This window comes from Xyrauchen texanus, chromosome 31, assembly GCF_025860055.1.
Source record: "Xyrauchen texanus isolate HMW12.3.18 chromosome 31, RBS_HiC_50CHRs, whole genome shotgun sequence".
In the NCBI taxonomy this organism is placed as follows: domain Eukaryota; kingdom Metazoa; phylum Chordata; class Actinopteri; order Cypriniformes; family Catostomidae; genus Xyrauchen; species Xyrauchen texanus.
The window spans coordinates 24,098,855-24,118,251 of NC_068306.1; the positions used below are offsets into that span (position 1 = coordinate 24,098,855).

Consider the following 19,397-nt stretch of genomic DNA (forward strand, 5'->3'; position numbering starts at 1 on the left):
AGTTCTAGTCACCATTCACTTGAATGTTCCAACAGAGCTGAGATGTTCTTCTAAAAATCTTCATCTGTGATCTGCAGAAAAATAAATTCACACACATCTTGGATGGCATGAGGGTGAGTAAATGATGAGAGAATTTTCATTTTTGGATGAACTAAAGGTAAATTGGTCCTGCTGTAAATAGAACTTCATGAGAATAATATTTCATGCTGGGTAGCTCAGCAAGTAAAGATGCTAACTACTACACCTGGAGTCACAAGTTCAAATCTAGGGCATGCAGAGCTTGACAGCGCCTAAAATACGCATCACTCCTGCTTGAGATGTAAAGGTCAAAGACGTTGGTCTAATGCATGGTTTCATAGAAAAAATGTGCAGATGGATACGAAAATAAGTTTGGTGTTAACAGCCTTCAGTCACCATCCACCTTGCATTGCTTATAACAGTGGCAATGCTTATAACAGTGAATGGTGACTGAGGACGCCATCCAGTCCCTAACATTCTGCTTAATATCTCCTTTTGTGCTCCACGAAAAAAGAAAGTCAAATGGGTTTGACACATGAGTGTTAGTAAATGATGACAGAAATGTAGTTTTGGGGTGAACTGTCCCTTTAACATCCCGTTAAACGTGAATGCTTATCCGCTAGATGGCAGTATTAAGAAGTTTATTCTTAGCTCGTTTAAGGTCTGTAATCGAGGAAGATTCTTTCAGGAAAAATGTGTTTTCAACATGACAGTAAATGTGTAGTGACAGTAAAGGTTGAAAAATTCGTCCTCTTTTCTCATTCTACTGCAAAACATTTCAGAAACCTAGGACAATCGTTTTTAGAACAGCGTCAATGCAGGTACAATGAGAATAATTATTTTGCACGGACACAGTATATTTACATGTCCCACAGTCATGCAGAGCACATGCACATCTGAATCGTGTAGTTATTTAATTTTCTAATTTCAGTTTATTTGTATAACGCTTTTTACGTAACATATTGTTTTTATTGTTCATATTATGCAGCTTTACAAAAAATAAATAAATTAATTAAATTATTCCATAATGGCTAAGATGTTAAAAAGACGAGGAGGAAACCTCTGCAACCTCTGCCTAATTATTAAAGCAAGCATATGTACATAAATACATGTGTGGGGAAAAAAGCATAATAACAGATATAATCCAGCCAAATAGTAATAATGATAGTTTTGACTTAATTTCTTAATTTATGACATTAGATTATAGCTTTAATTAATTAAAGTGATGCCAGTCTCCGTGTTTGTATTTGCAGCATCCTATTTGTTACCTTTTTGGTCTGGACTTGTATTTACCAGGACTATGGCCACACTCAATCAGATGCAAGGTAAACCTTCCCCACCGCCTCCAAATATCACTGCCACTTTTTGGCGGCCACAGCTCAAAGCTATAGTTTTGAAAACCATGAAAGGAAACCCAAGAAGCCCAACTCCGCAAACCACAAATGTGCATGTGTATGTCTCTCCAATGGCGAAGAAGCTGTTGTGTTCATCCTAGGGGAAGGACACGATCTCCAGGAGCACAATGTGGAGCTGGTGCAAGGTGGAAGGTCACAGGACTTATGACAGGAGATATGACTGTGCACAGGCTTGCCTAGTTAATTTCAAAACAAACACCAACTCGATATAACATTGGCAATGTGCTGAAAAGTTAGTCCTACAATGTTGCCTTGACAGAGAGTGTCTACAAGGACTAGTATTTCTTGCTCTGATTTTTTAAAACTTGTTCTGGTGGTTTGTGATATCTTCAAACATCTGTTAAAATTAATTAAACTGTTGGTCTTAATTGTAAATATTTTTGTAATTTTCTTCTTTTTGTACTATAATTGTTTGTTTTCATTTATTGATTTTTGCAAGTTCTTATTCATTGTCATGGACTGTGGAAACAAAGTAATTTTAGTAACAGCAAAGTGAAGCAGATTTAGATGCATAGCCATTTGAGTTGACCACTGGTTGCCATTTCAGATTATAAAATAAAGGCATGTCTGGTTCTTTACTGAATAAATTAAATGTCCTACACATAACTGCTGCAGTGTTTTGAAGTAGGATTTATCTAAAACCCCTACATCCATTTATTCACATCCATGAAGTTGCACCCTATTGTGATAGCTTAAACACAAAAAATTGAGCATATTTTTTAGATTTATGGATTTTAATTACATTTTCAATTACATTTTTTATTACCCATTCCAAAAACTTTAATCTCCTAATTTTACAAGTTTATTCTCAAAACATTACTACTTTAATTTCATAATGCTACAACTTAATTCTTAAGAAATGTTGGCAAAAGCAACATAAAAAGCAGTGAAACAGTTGTGTTTTAAAATATGAATATTTCATAAACTTTTGTCAGGGTGTGAACAACATGCAGGTATGTAGTGAAAAAGGAGAGGACTATCAAAGATTATGAAACCACCTTTTCATAAAGAAATTCATTTTGTTTCGATCAAATGGAGTAAAAAATTACTTAAAAAATCATGGTTACTCCGATTTATAGTTTTGAATGTCATCTCATTAAATCCTTTTTCAAGTTTTTTTTTTTTTTTTTTAAGATTTCACATTTTTATCACCCCGGACAACCTTATTTATCAATGACCCATAGACTGCACATGCCCACGACGTACTGTGGAAAAGTTCATTTATTTTTTTAATAGCAAAATGACAAGGAAAATATCTCACTAATCTGAAAATCCTAATAGCTGTCAAGCTTGGTTCGCTCACTCTCTTCTTGCATGCCAATTAGAGCAATAAATATATTGTCAAATGTGCCAGCATTTTGTTTGACAACATCGAAAAAATACATCGAGAACAATGAAAATACTGTTCTTTATGACATCATAATGCAGAATCTTGCGCGCAGTAAATGATGATGTCAAAGCCTGAAGCTTTTATAAAGGAACGCGCGGGTTTGTGTTAACCTCAATTAGTAGGCTGACAGCTAAAACATGGATCCTACTGAGAACGGTAAGATCAACTTCTTAATGCCAATTCACACAGCCTCAACAAACACTCTTTTATATAAATTTGCTAGTCACCAAATTTGTGGCTCTATATTTATATTTTATATAAAACATATTAAACATAAAGAGGAAGTCAAATTAATAGATAAGAATATAGGTGAATATGGGACACTGTATACTGTATGTAAATACAGTAGCCTATATTGCTGACTATATTGTTGATGTTTGGAGTCATTTTGACCCCATCCGCTTTTGTGGTAGGCAACCTGGAAAAATATATAGCTTTTTACACAGATTATTTTTCTCTTCAGTTTTTCTCTTTTACTTGCTGACTCTTACATTAACGTAATACAAAAGTACCTTCTATCTTTATGCCCTAACATGACCTTTTTTTTTTATTAGAGAGTTTTATGAATTTTTGGTCCCCTTTCAGTGTTTCACGCCTTTGAAAACCTCTTTTTAACTAATAGTGAATGCTTTATATTCAACAGCTTTTCCCAATATGAAGGAAGAAACCATGTATTTGTGAACATAACAATGTGTTAACAAACACAGCACACTATTTTATTATTATTATTTAATTATTTAATTAATTTTATTATTATTTTTCTTTTTTTTTTACGACTATTCTAAATTTGCATTTGGCGTTCAACACACTATCAGTAGCGCAACAGGAAAAGGTAAACACGTCTGAATTTTTTTCTTTTCTTTTTTTTAACCTTTATTTAACCAGGTTTGTCTCGTTGAGATATAAAATCTCTTTTTCAAGAGTGACCTGGCCAAGATAGCAGAACAAATTAGATCACACAATCACAAAACAAACACAAAAGAGGCAAAGACAACTCAAGTGCATTTCAATTAAATAAAAGTGCCATTAATTAAAATGCAAGATGTCTGTCTGATGGGGATGGCACTTGTCAATGATTCAGCAGAATGGAGTCGATGTTAGGGTGCATGAACATTCTGTAGCAATTAACATGTAGAGTTTCTGTGTGATTGTGTTGATGGGGAAGGGTGAGGTTTTAATAAGGAAAGGAGGAATGAACATTGAGTATCAATGAACATTATCACTGGTTTATTGTCGAATGTTTCTTGTTGAAGATCTTTTTATATATATATATATGTAAAAACTTGTTTGTTTTGACTGATCCAGGTGATTCCCAGGCTGGTGATGGGCAACCTCCCCCCAGCCCTTATATTATACCAGTACATGACTGGTTTGAAACACCAGATGGATACGTTCCAGTATATGAGTACCCAGGAGAGCACTGGGAGAGCTTGACACAGTTCATAGATCGCCATGAAGGTCAAGTACCTGAGGATGTGGCACAGGTATTGATGCAACAGTCAGTGCTAGCTGTCATGGACTGCCTTCGGCGTGGCATCTACTGCTATGACCTTAGTCCAGCAGGCGTGCTGGTGAACAGAGAGACCTTAGAACTCCGATTGATGCCCCTTTATTTGAATGTCACCAATAGGATAAGGGACAATGAAAATACAGAAAATACTGGGGACGAGTCTCAAGATCAGCAGCAGCCTTAAAAACAAATTCAAGGTCCAAGCACAAAAACTTGGAAGAATGCAAAATAAATAACTTAAATTGTGATCTCTGTCTTATTGATAGCCTTATACAGTATATACGATTATGGCTGTAATGGATCAAAGTTAACACTGTTGGTGTTTACTGCAGGTGACCTAACATTCTGCACCAATGTTAAGTCTTAATATGATTTATTAGTTAAATTAATTCTTAGTAATATTATCCAAAATAGGAGTTTCCAAATCTTATAAAAAATGTGGGTTGATACTTTCACGCTGAACTTAATTTTCTCTCATTTCAAGTATGATATCACATTATAGATCCCCATTGATACTTTAGGTGGATTGTGTGATTTCCACTCAAACAGTTTTAGAGTAACTTTTTCTCTTTTCCGTGCTAGAGAGGCAAAGGAAATATAATTTTTTATGGCATTTGTCATTAAAACTCCATCTCCTTTATTACATAACCACATATTTTGTCTTTGTTGGGATAGTGTATCTTTTGCGTTTTGTATAGAAAATGTGGGGATTGGAGAACAACCTTAAACTGGATAAGATATGATAAGATCCACTGTACATGCATGCACCATAGGTAATTTCTATGTTTGGTGATGGAAAATGTTATATCACACATGTAATTTTCCACAGCCATTCATAGAAGAAATTAGTTGAAGCATAGGGTTCTTGGATCAAATAGTGTCACAGGCTGTGCAAACAATACCAAGAATTTAGATAGCATTCTAAGAAATAGCATTAGTAAGACAAGAAGTTTTCTTCCTAGAAATAAAGAAGTTAGTAAAACCATTTGTGAAAAAAATAAGATTCAAAAGATAAATAAATAGACCTAATAGTGACACCAATTACTTGTGCTGTTTTTTATTTATTATTTAAATACTGTAAGTCAGTGATTGGGAAACAAACCATTGCTAAATATTGCAGATTTGTTCACCCCGATCCCTTGTGGAGATCACCTCTCACTGTCACAGCTTACAGACATTGGCTGGTTGCAAGCGGAAAACGCAGACGTGTTTTCACCCCTTTCCCGGTCGCTCAACGCCTCCCTCCATGGTTTAAGGAGGTTGAGGTGGTAGATTTGATGTGCCCCTCCCCTATCTGTTTGCCTAACCTCATAATTGAGATCTCCAACTCGTCATGTGACCTCAAATGTTCCTTGCCACTTCGTGAGTAATTTGAAGCTCGAAGTGGGCAGCAATACAAGCACTTTATCTCCCTGTGTGAATTAATGAAGTGGAGTGCTCCTGTCATACAGTGGGCATTGCCATTCTTGCACTTGGAACAAATTCTCCTGTTACCTGCCCCAAAGTTTGAAGTTTTGCTCTTAGGTCAAGAACGTATTGAATTTGGTTCGAAGGTTACACTAACTGTTATATTGTGTCTTGCCAAGAAAGTGAAGTACAAAGTGACAACCAAGTTCAGCCTTGCCAACCTGCTCCTGATCAGACTTGAGAAAGATAATTACATGTTCTTGCCAGAGAATGACTGGTTCTGCTCTCTGAACAGTGTGAGAACCCCTGAGAGGGATGTGATCCATTTCCCTTGCTATCGTTGGATGGCAGAAAGGGAGGTGATTGAGCTGAGAGAGGCGAAAGATTTGCATGTGTATCAATACTTTGCATCTTTGCCTCAAAATTTCCTTGTGTGAACAATTATTATGTAACCACATTATTTACCAGATTTTTAAGAGCCACAGATGTTTTGTTAGTTAAATATATTCTTGTTTCTTTTGGTATACTGCATAACTTCACCTTTGTGTTATTCTTTTATTGTCTAACAGCTTCAAAAAATTTAAGCTTAACAAACATTTTTACCTTTGTGTACAATGTAGTTACAAATAAGTGTACAAGATTTTCTGGTGTCTTTGTAACAACTGTTTTTTGGCATCTTAAATGTTTTACTGTATGTGTATATGTTCTTTTTCCCTTCCCTGAATTGGGGAGTTTAAAACTTGTCTCCCACAGTGCTCTTTCAGGACCCCCTCTCTCTTCCTTCAGTGGTCCGTTTCTCTTTCACCAAAGCCATGGATTCATGTTTCAACTGCTCCGTAGCGCTAGTCAATGAAGATTTAAGGCTTACCAAATCAGGTTATATTTACAAAAATTGGAAAATTATATTTGCGATGGCCTTGTGCTTTACTCAACTCACTTATTCACCCATTGAAGTAAAAATAGACTGACTAGCCCATTCTATCCATACCCTTAAAGGAATAGTTCACCCAAAAATTATATCTATCTCATAATTTACTTAAATTTACAGGCAACGTTTTATCGTTGACTAATCCTTTCAGCCCTACTGCGCACCAGTCTGTTGGCTGAAACCTTTACAGTGTCATTGCCAAGAAACCTCCCGGCAGTGCAACCAATACATAAGTGTGCAAGGAGGAGGGCGGGGCCGGGTCGTGATTCCGCGCACCCAGCCCCCAGGCTAATCAAGCCTCAGAGAGGGATAAAAGCCGACTGGAAGCGAGAGAGAGAGAGAGAGAGAGAGAGTGAGAGTGTGTGATTGATTTACGGGCAGCTGTCTGACACCTGTGTGTGTGTTTGTCTTTTTGGTTAAGTTCTTCATTAAACTATTATTTATATTGTCTCCTCCTTTCCATTAATCCCTTTTATACTGGTGCCAAAATCCGGGAAGGAGGAGGGATGCGCCGTAGTAGAGTCCTCGTCACTACCATCCACCCTAACAGAGCAGCCGTGGCCATCCGATGAGGGTGTTGTCACTCAGGTATTGATTCAAAATTCAAGGTGTCTTTATTAAACAAGAACAGACCAATTTTTGGATCTAAAGTTTGTATCAGTTTTGGTGTTAAAAATACTTTCTCCTATCCAAGCTGCAGAGGCAACTGTAAGACATTTTTTCAAAATCTGTAGACACTGTTTCTGTGGTGCTATAAAAACTTTGACATTTTGACATAAAAACATTGACTCAACCAATGGTGTGAGTTGGGGCAGCACTATCTGTTCGTTCGATCAACGACAGAAGGGAGGCATTTTAAGGAAAGCTGTTTTGAAAACAATGTTTGTTTTTTTCCAATTCTGTTTGTTGCCACTTGTGGCGCAGAGATTACACACTTCAGATTTTAGTAGTAACTATTATTTGTTACTTTTACATTTTCATCATTAGACTAGAGTACCAGTACTGGAGGAGAAGATATGGCCAGTCTCATGAAGAGGGCACTCTCAGAGCTAACCTACAGCTCTCTGTGCCTTCCTGAGGACATCAGTGAGCGTGGACTATAATCTATTCAAAACTTCTACAGAGATGATGGACTGGGACTTCATTAATGAGTAATTTTATTCTCTCGCTCTCTTTTTTTTCAAACTTTAATTTGTCACCTGAATTTCAAAACACAGAAGACACATTTGTATTAATTAGCATGATGCTCCCATCATGTTCCTTTAGTAGTATCTTGAAGGATATAGTAATTGTGTTCAATACAAGACTTAGTGAGGATTTTGGTATTGGCTTCTAGTTTTGTAAGAATGATGGTCAAGTTTTATTATCAGAGTAATGGTGATGTGCAGCAGGACCATGTAATCCAGGACTGTATCAAGGAGATCTTTGTCTATAGGCTTGTTGGGCAGAGCAGCAAAGGTTGGAGTTCACAATTTGGCTTCGATATCTGTGATGTTCACTATATGTCAGGAATTTTTAATCATTCAACATTATTTAAATTAAAGTCAAATAATTGTTGCGGTAAAAAGTGATTAAATGTATCATTTTCCATTTTATTTATTCTCATTTAGGAATGCATCGGTGTTTTAGTACAGTTGGTGAGGTCATCAAATTTGTAAAAAAGGAGCTGAAAAGGATCCTCAAGTAACCCTCGAGAAAAGAATGACATAAAATGGTCATATTATGTGCCACCACCAAATAAAACGTTATGGATTGCATATTCAGCTATTTTGTCCTCTGCCTAATGCACTCGGTTTGAGTATGGGTGTTGGTTTCCCAACTCCCCTGGTTCTATGAAAAGACCTCCTCCAACAAGGGAAGCTCAGACAAGAACACCATGCTGGAGACACTGTCCGATATCAACACGTCTGCTCTTCTAGTTTCTGTCTTTTAGCTGGGAGGGTTACTTTTGAAATGTATTCCACTACAGATTACAGAATACATGCTGTAATATGTAATTTGTAACATATTCTATTAGATTACTCAAGGTCAGTAACTGATTCTAAATACTTTGGATTACTTCTTCAGCACTGGTAGATTGTTTTCAATTGTTTTGACTATAAAAATTCAGACATAAACACAAAAGGCATAATACACATAAATACACAAAACCTAAATGTCTTATGCAGTGTAGTTTCTAAAACAAGATAAATCAAATTGATCGTGTTTTAAGGATTTTAGATATTTTTACAGGAAAAAAAAAATCTAACAATTATCATCAAGAATAAAAAAGTTTGTCCTAATATCAAAGGTCTTAATAGAAAAATGAAATTATGATCCAACGCCATAGCCACACAAATATTAACTGTAAATTATGATTAAATATGAAATAATAACAGCATTTCTCATCTAATCTAGATTTTCCAATGCTTGCATTAGGATTTTTTAAAAGGAAAAATAAATGTATAAAATAATTTACACATTGTTAAAAAAAAAGAATTCACTAATTAAATTTTTTGGCGAATAAACATCAATCACCAATTTTATATCTGAAATCTGCATGTACATCCCTACAACGTAAATGTCCTATACGTGTAATTATTTATTTAAAGTTGGGATTTTATTCCTGCTTCTTGAAAGCCAGAGTGAGTTATGTATAACAAACAGTATCCACCTCCAACAAACTTCATCAGCAAACAGTTCAGCTGAATTTATATAAGTTCACAGAAACTGATGTAAGATACAAACAGACATTTTCAGACTTATTTATTGTGAATATCAAAGTGTTTGTTCAGAGTTACTTGTTTTATGTTTTTATCAAAAAAGTGCCTTGTTCTCGTGGTCACTTGAAAAAGAGCACGTTCACTCTCTCTCTATCAAATGCATAGCGGACACTCTCGGAGACATGCAAAGCAAAAGTTGTTAAGATTAAACTGATATGCTAGGTTTAAATGGCAAACAAACACATATTTATGACATGTATCTATGTATGACTACAGAGAGCACTTCAATATGAAAGCATTTAAGGCGATTTAGAAATCACGGTCTGACTTTTTTAAAGTCACTTCATTTCAACTTGAGGACATTTTTCCTGCTTCCTATGGTGATTGTTGTGCTGCACTGATAGACTGAACACTGGGGCTGTTGAATGATCTGACCGGCATATATATATATTCTCCCTCATAATGAATATTATCCATAACAAGCAAATTAAACATTAAACATGATTATCACTAGCGGGCGAAATGGGACTGTCGTATCCAGAGATCAGAAACATTGAAACGGGTCAGTCATTGATGCTCTATGACAAGATGGCCGTTCAAATACTTCTGGTGACTTCACCTCCTGCAGGCAGTGGTTATACCCCAAAATACAAAATACATTCTACAAGACATTCTATGAATACCTGGATGCATTTTCATTGATATTTTTCTAACACCTCACTCTTGTGGCATGAAACAAATTTATATCACACCATCACTCTCAGAGGTTCATCATGAGACTTTAATGTTAGCATTTCCTCCTATTTTAACAAACAAGTCAATGCTAAAGCTGGGGGTTAAGTTCATCAATGCATCGCAACAAGGTTTCTGTTTTATCAGGGAAGTGATTTTCTTTAATTTTTTTTTTAATATAGCGAGTTGTCTCTTCCCGTGCCTGCTGGCTTGATCCAGTTGGAATCTGGAAGACGTTTTTGAGCAGCTCCTGGTTGGCCTCCACTGACAAACCCAGAAGAAACCGCAGAAAAATGTCAAAGTTGTTATTTTTGGAGTTTAATCCTTTGTCAACTGCACTCTTAAGAAGCTCTGCCAAAGAAACCTTCAAGACCTTTTTGGAAAACTTGTTAGGCTCAAGGATGTTCTTCCCAAGTTTCTTGAAAGAGATGAAAACATGAAGAGCAGCAAAGAATTCTTGAATGGTCGGATGGGAAAAGCTGCTTACCCTCTCTGTATAAATCACATACTTCTCTCTGTAATACTCAGAGCAGAGACCAGAGCAGACCACGGCAGGGTAAGAGTCAATCTCGATCTCTTCCCAGTGTTCTTTTTCCACCTGAAACTGGTCCTTCTCAAGCATGCTGTAGGCCAGATTTGCAAGCTTGGTGAGCAACTGCTCAGCAGTAAGACCTTTGGTCTCTTTGGTTGGATCGTTTTGCAGTTTTTGAACACAAATTTGAGTGTGAAGATGCAGCAGACTGGTATACAGATTGGTAAGACTTTTGGGCAGCTCTCCTGTTGGTGGAAGAGACTGGAACTGTCGCTGCAGAACTTTAGATGCCACCCAGCAGAACAGTGGTAAGTGGCACATGATGTATAGTGTCTTTGATGACTTGAGGTGAGCAATCACTCTCTCAGCCAGTTGTTGGTCTCTGATTGTCTTCCTGAAATAAGCCTCTCTCTGATCAGTGTCAAAGCCTCGGACTTCCAGAAGTTGTTGGACATGTTCTAGTGGGACTACATCAAGAGCTCCTGGCCTTGAAATGACCCAAATAGAGCTGTGATAGAGCAGGTTACCCCTGATGAGGTTGGTGATCAACACTTGCACGCTTGCAGGCCTAGTTACATCACACCAATACACAGTTTTCCGGAAATCAAACAGGATTTGACTGTCATCTAGTCCATCGCATATGAACATAACTGGGCAGTCCTCAAAATCAAGAGTCTCCACACCCTTCATCTCTGGATAGAAGGTGTTCACTAGGGTCATGAGTGTGTACTCTCCATCTTGCATCTGGTTCAGTTCCCTGAAGTGAAGAGGCAGGAGAAAGAAAATATCTTGGTGCACTTTTCCATCCACCCAGTCAAGAATGAACCGCTGCACTGCAAATGATTTGCCGCTTCCTGGGCTTCCTTTAGATAACACCGACCTTACATGCCTTGACCTCACCATTTCTGGGGCGAGAACGTCCTTTGAGGACAATGGTTTTCTATTCACTTTGCCAGTTTCTTGGAGCTCTTCTATCTTTGTTCTAAACTCATGCTCAGAATTCACTGCAGCATTAATGCCATCAGAAATGTAAAGGTCTGTATAGACAGACTCAAAGTTGACAGGCTGCCCTTGTTGCATTAAACCCTCATATACCATCTCATACTTCCTCTTAAGAGTCAATTTCAACTCAAATCGCACTTCATCTGTGGAAAACAAAAATTAGGCCCTTACGGACAGCAGTTTGAAATGCATTGTAATGTTTTGGAAAAATTTTTTTTGAAATAACTTACTTCTTTTGCATAGACCTTGCAGATATTCAGACAGCTTTTTTAAGTTCATGTCTCCAAGGAGTACAAGCGTGATTTTCAGGGACACCTCAATATCACAGAGTTCCAGCATTTTATCCACCAGATCCACAAGATCAAGTCCCTCCATGGGATCACGAAAGCATTCAGGATATCTTTCCCACAGCAGTTTTTTAAAAAACTTTAATTCATCCACTGCAAGTTTCTGCAGGCACATTGTGAGGGCCTGAGATATAACACAGAATGTTACAGTTTTCTCAACTCATTGTGAGAGGCACTTATTAAAAGTTACTGTGCTGCCATTATCATGGTCATGCCTCATTCTGCATTAAATGAATGACTACGAGCTACTTTTCCCACCTTAAAAGCAAAATCCACAGTCATTGCTGGGTGCCTTTTCTCATTGGGATCTACTTGCAGCTCTGGTTTTACAGAAGCAGGAGCACTTTGTTTTTTCAGGGCTGCTTCTTTAGTCCTGCTCTTCTTCTGTGAGCTTAATTTAGAAAATAAAAATGTTTGAATTCCAATATACACTACTACACAGTCAAAAATTTGGACTCACTCAACAGAATTTCTTTCTTATGATATAATCATAATAATTTCTTTCTTCTCCTAATTTTTTTTTTGTAGACCTACAGTGTACGCATGTGTATATATATATATATATATATATATATATATGTATGTGTGTGTGTGTGTGTGTATATGCACTGTATATTAGGCAGGTAACAATACACAAATGACACGATACGATACGATGCATAGCCTCCCGATACAATAAGATACAAGGACCCACAAATTGTTCGCTCAAACTTATTCAAGGATTCGACGTATATGTCTTTTAAATAATAAATTCCTCAAAAGTGTCAGATATTTGCAACAAAAAGCAGAGCTCAATATAACTTAACAATAGCACTGTATTTATTTAGTTTGATTGTTGAGAAAAACTAATATGAAATCACAATTTTCTCATTTATATTTGTATAGCACTTTTTACAATACATATAATTTCAATGTTCACAGAACAAGTGACTGAACAAGAAATGTAAGCGCAGCATAGTTCTAGTGGGAAGACTAGCAGCTGTAAATCACGCCATTAGCTGGGTAATTCCTAGCCAATCACATGTAAGCAATTGCTTCATAAGTCTGCTCACAATCTATCACATTGATGTGTTAACAAGGCAACCTCCAGCACCACATGTTGAGTCCCACCCTGTAAGGGGGTAGGCTCCTCACCACTGCCTCCTATCTCTGGCAGGATATGATGGTTCCGAGTACAACTTCTTTGGACCGCCAGACGGGGCATACGCCAAAGAGAGACATTACTTTTCTGTATTATATTCAACAGATAAATGTCATCTTAAATTTCACTGAAGTCTGCGAGACTTCTTGATAGAACTGAAGTGACTGTAGCAAGGAAAAAACTCCTTTCAATGTTATTTAGTGTTGAAAAAAAAAAACTCAAGCGGAACCTGACCTCTGGTTATATGGACATAATCCAATGTTATTTAACAGCTTGAGCAAAAAACGATCAGCACACTTAATTTTTTTGCCCTCTTCCCCATTTAAATTTGCATGTAAATATTACCGACGGTATTACTGGCTTATATTATGAGCGCATAATATGAGAATTTGTTGTTCTCAAAACTGTTTACATTTCTAAGTTAAAAGCAGATAATTAGAAGTATTTTGTAATCGCAGGTTTCTTATGTTTTCGTTTTTTGATAGTATGACTCATAACTTATGAGCGTTGCTGTTCATATCATGCTTGTCATCCACCGATTTGTGCTGTTGGCATAAATAAAAGGACATAATTGATGTACTGCAGCACCATTGTTTGGCAAATTCGACAAGCTGTAACACTAAAGTACAATCTACTTGGCATTTGCCATCGATCTTCTCACCTACAGTATTTCACAAAAGTGAGAACCCCTCACATTTTTGTAAATATTTGATTATATATTTTCATGTGACAACACTGAAGAAATGACACTTTGCTACAATGTAAAGTATTGAGTGTACAGCTTGTATAACAGTGTACATTTGCTGTCCCCTCAAAATAACTCAACACACAAAAGCAACAAAAGTGAGTACACCCCTAAGTGAAAATGTCCAAATTGGGCCCAATTAGCCATTTTCCCTCCCCGGTGTCATGTGATTCGTTAGAGTTACAAGGTCTCAGGTGTGAATGGGAGCAGGTGTGTTAAATGTGGTGTCATCACTCTCACACTCCCTTATACTGGTCACTGGAAGTTCAACATGGCACCTCATGGCAAAAAAATCTGAGGATCTGAAAAAAAGAATTGTTGCTCTACATAAAGATGGCCTAGGCTATAAGAAGATTGCCAAGACCCTGACACTGAGCTGCAGCACAGTGGCCAAGACCATACAGCGGTTTAACAGGACAGGTTCCACTCAGAACAGGCCTCGCCATGGTCAACCAAAGAAGTTGACTGCATGTGCTCAGCATCATATCCAGAGGTTGTCTTTGGGAAATAGACGAATGAGTGCTACCAGCATTGCTGCAGAGGTTGAAGGGGCTGGTGGTCAGCCTGTCAGTGCTCAGACCATACGCCTCACACTGCATCAAATTGGTCTGCATGGCTGTCATCCCAGAAGGAAGCCTCTTCTAAAGATGATGCACAAGAAAGCCCACAAACAGTTTGCTGAAGACAAGCAGACTAAGGACATGGATTACTGGAACCATGTCCTGTGGTCTGATGAGACCAAGATAAACTTATTTGGTTCAGATGGTGTCAAGCGTGTGTGGTGGAAACCAGGTGAGGAGTACAAAGACAAGTGTGTCTTGCTTACAGTCAAGCATGGTGGTGGGAGTGTCATGGTCTGGGGCTGCATGAGTGCTGCCAACACTGGGGAGCTACAGTTCATTGAGGGAACCATGAATACCAACATGTACTGTGACATACTGAAGCAGAGTATGATCCCCTCCCTTCAGAGACTGGGCCGCAGGGCAGTATTCCAGCCTGATAATGACCCCAAACACACCTCCAAGACGACCACTGCCTTGGGGGTTGGGATCATACAAATATCTATTAGGTGAAATCTATTCGATTTCATTTTTATTACTGTGGCAGATGTACTGCAGTTACATTTTCTGAATGTGTTTAGGCTACTAATTTTTCATAACAAATACAATAATATATTATTGTTATTTTAGAAAGACTAGCTACATTGATGTAAGCACTTTAGTGAGGAGCTATCTATAGTCTTGTAAATAAAAAGGCAAGTACATAAATGGCTTTAAGACCCCAAGACTTATGGACAAATTATGTACAAACCTTTTTTTCCTATGTAATAAACATTAAGTTTGAATGATTTTTGAAATTCACATAGTAGCCAAAGCACAAAAAAATATTTTGATTTCAAAAAGTTCCAGATGCTTAGATGATGAAAAATAACTAATTTCCAATGCAAACATGAAATGGCAATGAAGTAATCATGTTATATATTAATGAATTGCTACTATACGAGCCAACTTTGAGCATGTGGATGACCGCTCATAAGCCACCACCGAAGACCATTTTTTACCGAGGAAAAACCCTACCGTACTTTAATTTGTGTTATTTCATAGATGTGATGAGTTTACTATTATTCTCAATGTGGAAAGTAGTTTTAATAAAGAATGAGAAGGTGTGTCCAAACATTTGACTGGCAGTGTATGGGAAATTGGCAAAGCTCATAATTGACCTTTGGATAGAGGGAGTTTAATAGATGCACTATGTGACTTTCACTCACCTTTCTTCAGCATTGCCCTCAAAGTCCTCATCACTGTTAAAGGAATTACTGCTAGAGGCAGACGAGTCCCGTCTGACCAACTTAACCCTGTGAAAAGTAGATATATTATCCCTGGAAAACAGATTTACAAGACTGACAAGCTAAGTAACAAGAATGCAAAGACTTTGCACATTTTAAATCGCCCACTTTCTGTACACTTTACTCTCATGCACACGGCATAACTTACTAATACTTACTATTAATTGACTAGACTCTGGCAGCCTGCCACAGTCTAATTTGACCCGCCACTGTCTCATAATGAACCGAAATATTTTTACACTTCTCAGTCTCATAATAACATCAAATAAAAGGTTGTGTTTTGCGCACTCTCTCGCACGCAAGTCAGCTCCAGGCAATTCAGTCAGCTCCTCACCTGCTGCTGTAAACTCATGCACTCACACACACTCGCAGATATGCACTGGAGTATTCCTGGATCCATCTAACGTTATTTGGTTGAAGAGGAGGACAAACCTTTGAGGTAAGTGACGTTAACTAACATTAAATGTATCCACTGCATTTATACAACTCCACACACAATTTATCATCATCAGTGTACAAGAGCAAACAGATAACATTATTGCCGAAGTTACAATCATAATGATTAACGTAAATTAACTTTAGTATTACTAGGTTAATTGGCATAACGTTACACTGCTTTCGGCTTCACTAACTAGCTATCATTAGCAGTCTGAGGTAACTTTAAAAGATAAAAAGCTGAAACTGACATCCCTAGTTCGTACCCTGTTTTTCAGAATGAGCATATACAAATATTTTAAGAGACGTCAAACCCCAGATTACATTTTAGCCGCTTTTGGCGAACCCCCCATAGTCTCACAATATCCTGTGGGAAACACTACTACTTATATTTAACTCTCTGAGAAAAGTATTAACTCTGCAAGCAAGAAATAAATTAACTATGTCTTATGTCAAACCAGTTAAAAAAAACTGTGTGTGGGCCTTGCAGGCGAAATCAGGTGTGCAAAGCAAACTCACAGCGTGTCAGGCACTTCCTGGTCTTCCCATGTTTCTGCACAGAGGTCACTGTGCATGGAGGCATAGCTGGAAGCAGGGGACTCTGCCCTCTCCACGTGTTGTCTGGTCAGAATGATAATGTTAGCAGGACCGCAACCACCACAGACATTGGCATTTTATATCTTTGATTTAAAGGTAAACCAATATGGGTCTTTCATAGCCAATTCTATTATATTTACATTTGCTTCCCCATTCCCTTACACTTAATATGTATTTATATCCTATATTATAAGTGGTAAAAAAAAAAAAAAAATGAAAGAGACACACTGGTGTAATTAACATTGAACAAAAATATAGTTTTTGGATACGGCGGACACAGCGTGTTGCTGATCTGACCGGAAGGTGTCGCATTTGCACAAGTGACAAGCAGCATATGCATCTAAAATACACATCAAACATGGAGCTCCACTACCGTTTTTTATAACCCGAAACCTCAGATTACCGAAAGACTATCTTACCCCAAAGGCTCGGAGTATCCGAGGTTAAATGGAAGTGTTCTTTGAGGAATAACGTCCTCCTCTTCATCTCCATGTTCACTCCCGAAGGCGGAAGCCCCGATTCCAAGTGGCAGACTGTTGTCTGACGCCATGTCCACTGCGTCATCATCCATCTCGGACTTGCAACGTTTTTCACGTTTGTCAGAGAAAGCTTAAACTTTACACCCTAAAAAGCGTTGCACAAATATTACAAAGTTAATTTACTTTCTTGTGAACCGTAACACCATATGTAAACATCTCGTTCCTCATTTTGTAGAATGGTTGCATTAGGGGGACGTTCACACCGAAAACGTTTATCGCGAACCTGCGTTGCGTTCTGATACGCGTTGCGCTGGCGTTCTGTCTGAACAGCCCCTTTTGTTGCAACAAGGACAAAGTAATCACGTTTTCGAGAAGAATCACTATTTGGTCACCCTGTTTCATGGTCGTTGACTACAAGAGACACGAAACTTAAAACTTCAGTGTAGTACTGTGTCACTTTAATGGAACCTCTTCACAGTGGTATATGCATTTAAAAGAGACATTAAAAGGAAGGATAAAAGCTTACCAATTTACCAAGCAGTCCTCTCGCCATACAGAAGTTCCGGGAGATGAAACAAACACACCAAAAACAGTTGGTTTAACTTTCAGACAAATCTTTAAAAAAAAAAAAAAATACATCGTTTCAGTGTTTTCTTCTGTTGATGATAATAGGCCAGGGTGCTTCTACAGCTCCGTGCTCATGCAGTATTAATTGGACCAATTGTCCCAAAAGCTTGACAGATCAAAATGACATTCTGTTTTAAGTATGCTACTTGAGAACTTCCTTATTTCCTTAAAGAGACAGCAGTAAGATTATTGTGTGACTTGCATAACAATTTGTTGCCAGTAGAGGTCTAGCGTGTAATCATCCGTTTCACAGTATACGCATGTAATTTAGCTATGCTGTCCTTCAGGGGTTAAAGGGACAGTTCACCAAAAAAAATAAGTAATTCTCTCAACATTTACTCTCCTTCATGCTACCCCAAATGTGTATGACTTTCTTCTGCAGAACACAAAGAATTTATAATAAAGATTTTTAGAAGAATATCTCAGCTTTGTAGGTCTATACAATGCAAGTGAATAGTGGCCTTAAAAAGCGTCCAGCCGGGATTTCTACATTTGCGAAAATGTCCGGGATTCGGCTTTAGTTGCATTATGATGTGCATCTGGACTAATATTTCATTGTGTGTGTGCGCGCATATTTGCATTGCTTTAACCCCTCTTTGTAAGTCCCGCCTTCTCGCACACCAATTGGTCGATTATAAGAGGCTTGCAGCAACTATTGGCCAAATTCCTGCATGTCAATCTCTCTGCAAAGCGCTGTAGTGTTCGGCATCAAACAGTTTTTTGACACTGACAGTAGCAGCAAATGACAGCTGAGTGAAAACGATGCCCAAACGAAAGTGCAAATTTAAAGAAGATTTACACAAATAATTCCCATGCTTTCGTCCAGGTCGTGATCCGTGGGAAGTAGACAGGGCCGGCCCTGGCCAATTTGCTGCCCTAGGCAAGATTTCACCTGGTGCCCCTGGAATCACAGACAATTCCACCACTGATCATTGTGTTCATACACTCACACAGAAACAAACTGCGCAGCTTTGTCTTGTGTTTCTTTATTTTGAAAATATTTTGGAAACAAACACACACACACACACAACTAAATTATAAATATAATATAAATACATTTATATTATAAGATTATTGCGGAAAAAAAAATACAGAAACAAAAAGATACACAAAAAAATAAATAACTATACACAAACTGGAATGCAAAATGTAGCAAATGTTCTACAGCCTTACTCTCCTTGCCTTTCTAGCAGCAAAGTCATCTATGATATCATAAGACAGCTGTTGGGAAACCACATGATTTATGCTAATGACTGAAAGTCCACTGAGTCGTTCTCGAGCCATTGTAGATCTCAGGTAGTTTTTAATCAGTTTGAGCTTAGAGAAGCTCCTTTCAGCAGCAGCGACGGTAACAGGTAGAGTGGCAGAGATTCTCAGAGCGACCCACATATTGGGGTAAATTTCCGTCAGCTTCTTCTTCTGCAGGAAAGTCAGGAGCTCAATGTTTGTCATGTTTTTTGATGGCAGATGTGGAAAGTTTTGCATTTCCAAAACAAGTTCCCTGCCATCAATATCTGGCTGTCCATCATGACTTAAAGCTGTGC

At 37.8% G+C, this 19,397-nt stretch overlaps 1 protein-coding gene across 2 annotated transcripts; it reads right to left on the reverse strand.

Moving 5' to 3' along the window:
- Positions 1 to 9,082: 9,082 nt before the first annotated feature.
- On the reverse strand, positions 9,083 to 18,025 carry LOC127625169 (NLR family CARD domain-containing protein 3-like). Of its 2 annotated transcripts, none has more exons than XM_052100270.1 (7): positions 17,753 to 18,025; positions 17,167 to 17,371; positions 16,670 to 16,771; positions 15,638 to 15,724; positions 12,242 to 12,374; positions 11,867 to 12,086; positions 9,083 to 11,779 (listed from the first exon to the last, which is right to left on the reverse strand). In XM_052100270.1, the coding sequence occupies exons 2-7, from the start codon at positions 17,316 to 17,318 to the stop codon at positions 10,194 to 10,196; spliced, it is 2,280 nt and encodes a 759-aa protein (XP_051956230.1). In that variant the 5' UTR covers positions 17,319 to 17,371; positions 17,753 to 18,025; the 3' UTR covers positions 9,083 to 10,193. The 2 variants fall into 2 exon arrangements, with proteins under 2 accessions (XP_051956230.1, XP_051956229.1); XM_052100269.1 differs by having other exon boundaries at positions 9,084 to 11,779; positions 11,867 to 12,107.
- Positions 18,026 to 19,397: the final 1,372 nt, after the last annotated feature.

What these genes read in the sequence shown, in the direction of transcription:
- LOC127625169 (XM_052100269.1), bottom strand. Translation starts at nt 17,318, where the DNA reads ATGGATGATGACGCAGTGGACATGGCGTCAGACAACAGTCTGCCACTT. An exon ending in GGATACTCCGAGCCTTTGGG is followed by an intron (nt 16,772 to 17,166) that starts GTAAGATAGTCT and finishes CATTCTGACCAG; the next exon opens with ACAACACGTGGAGAGGGCAG. An exon ending in CAGGAAGTGCCTGACACGCT is followed by an intron (nt 15,725 to 16,669) that starts GTGAGTTTGCTT and finishes TACTTTTCACAG; the next exon opens with GGTTAAGTTGGTCAGACGGG.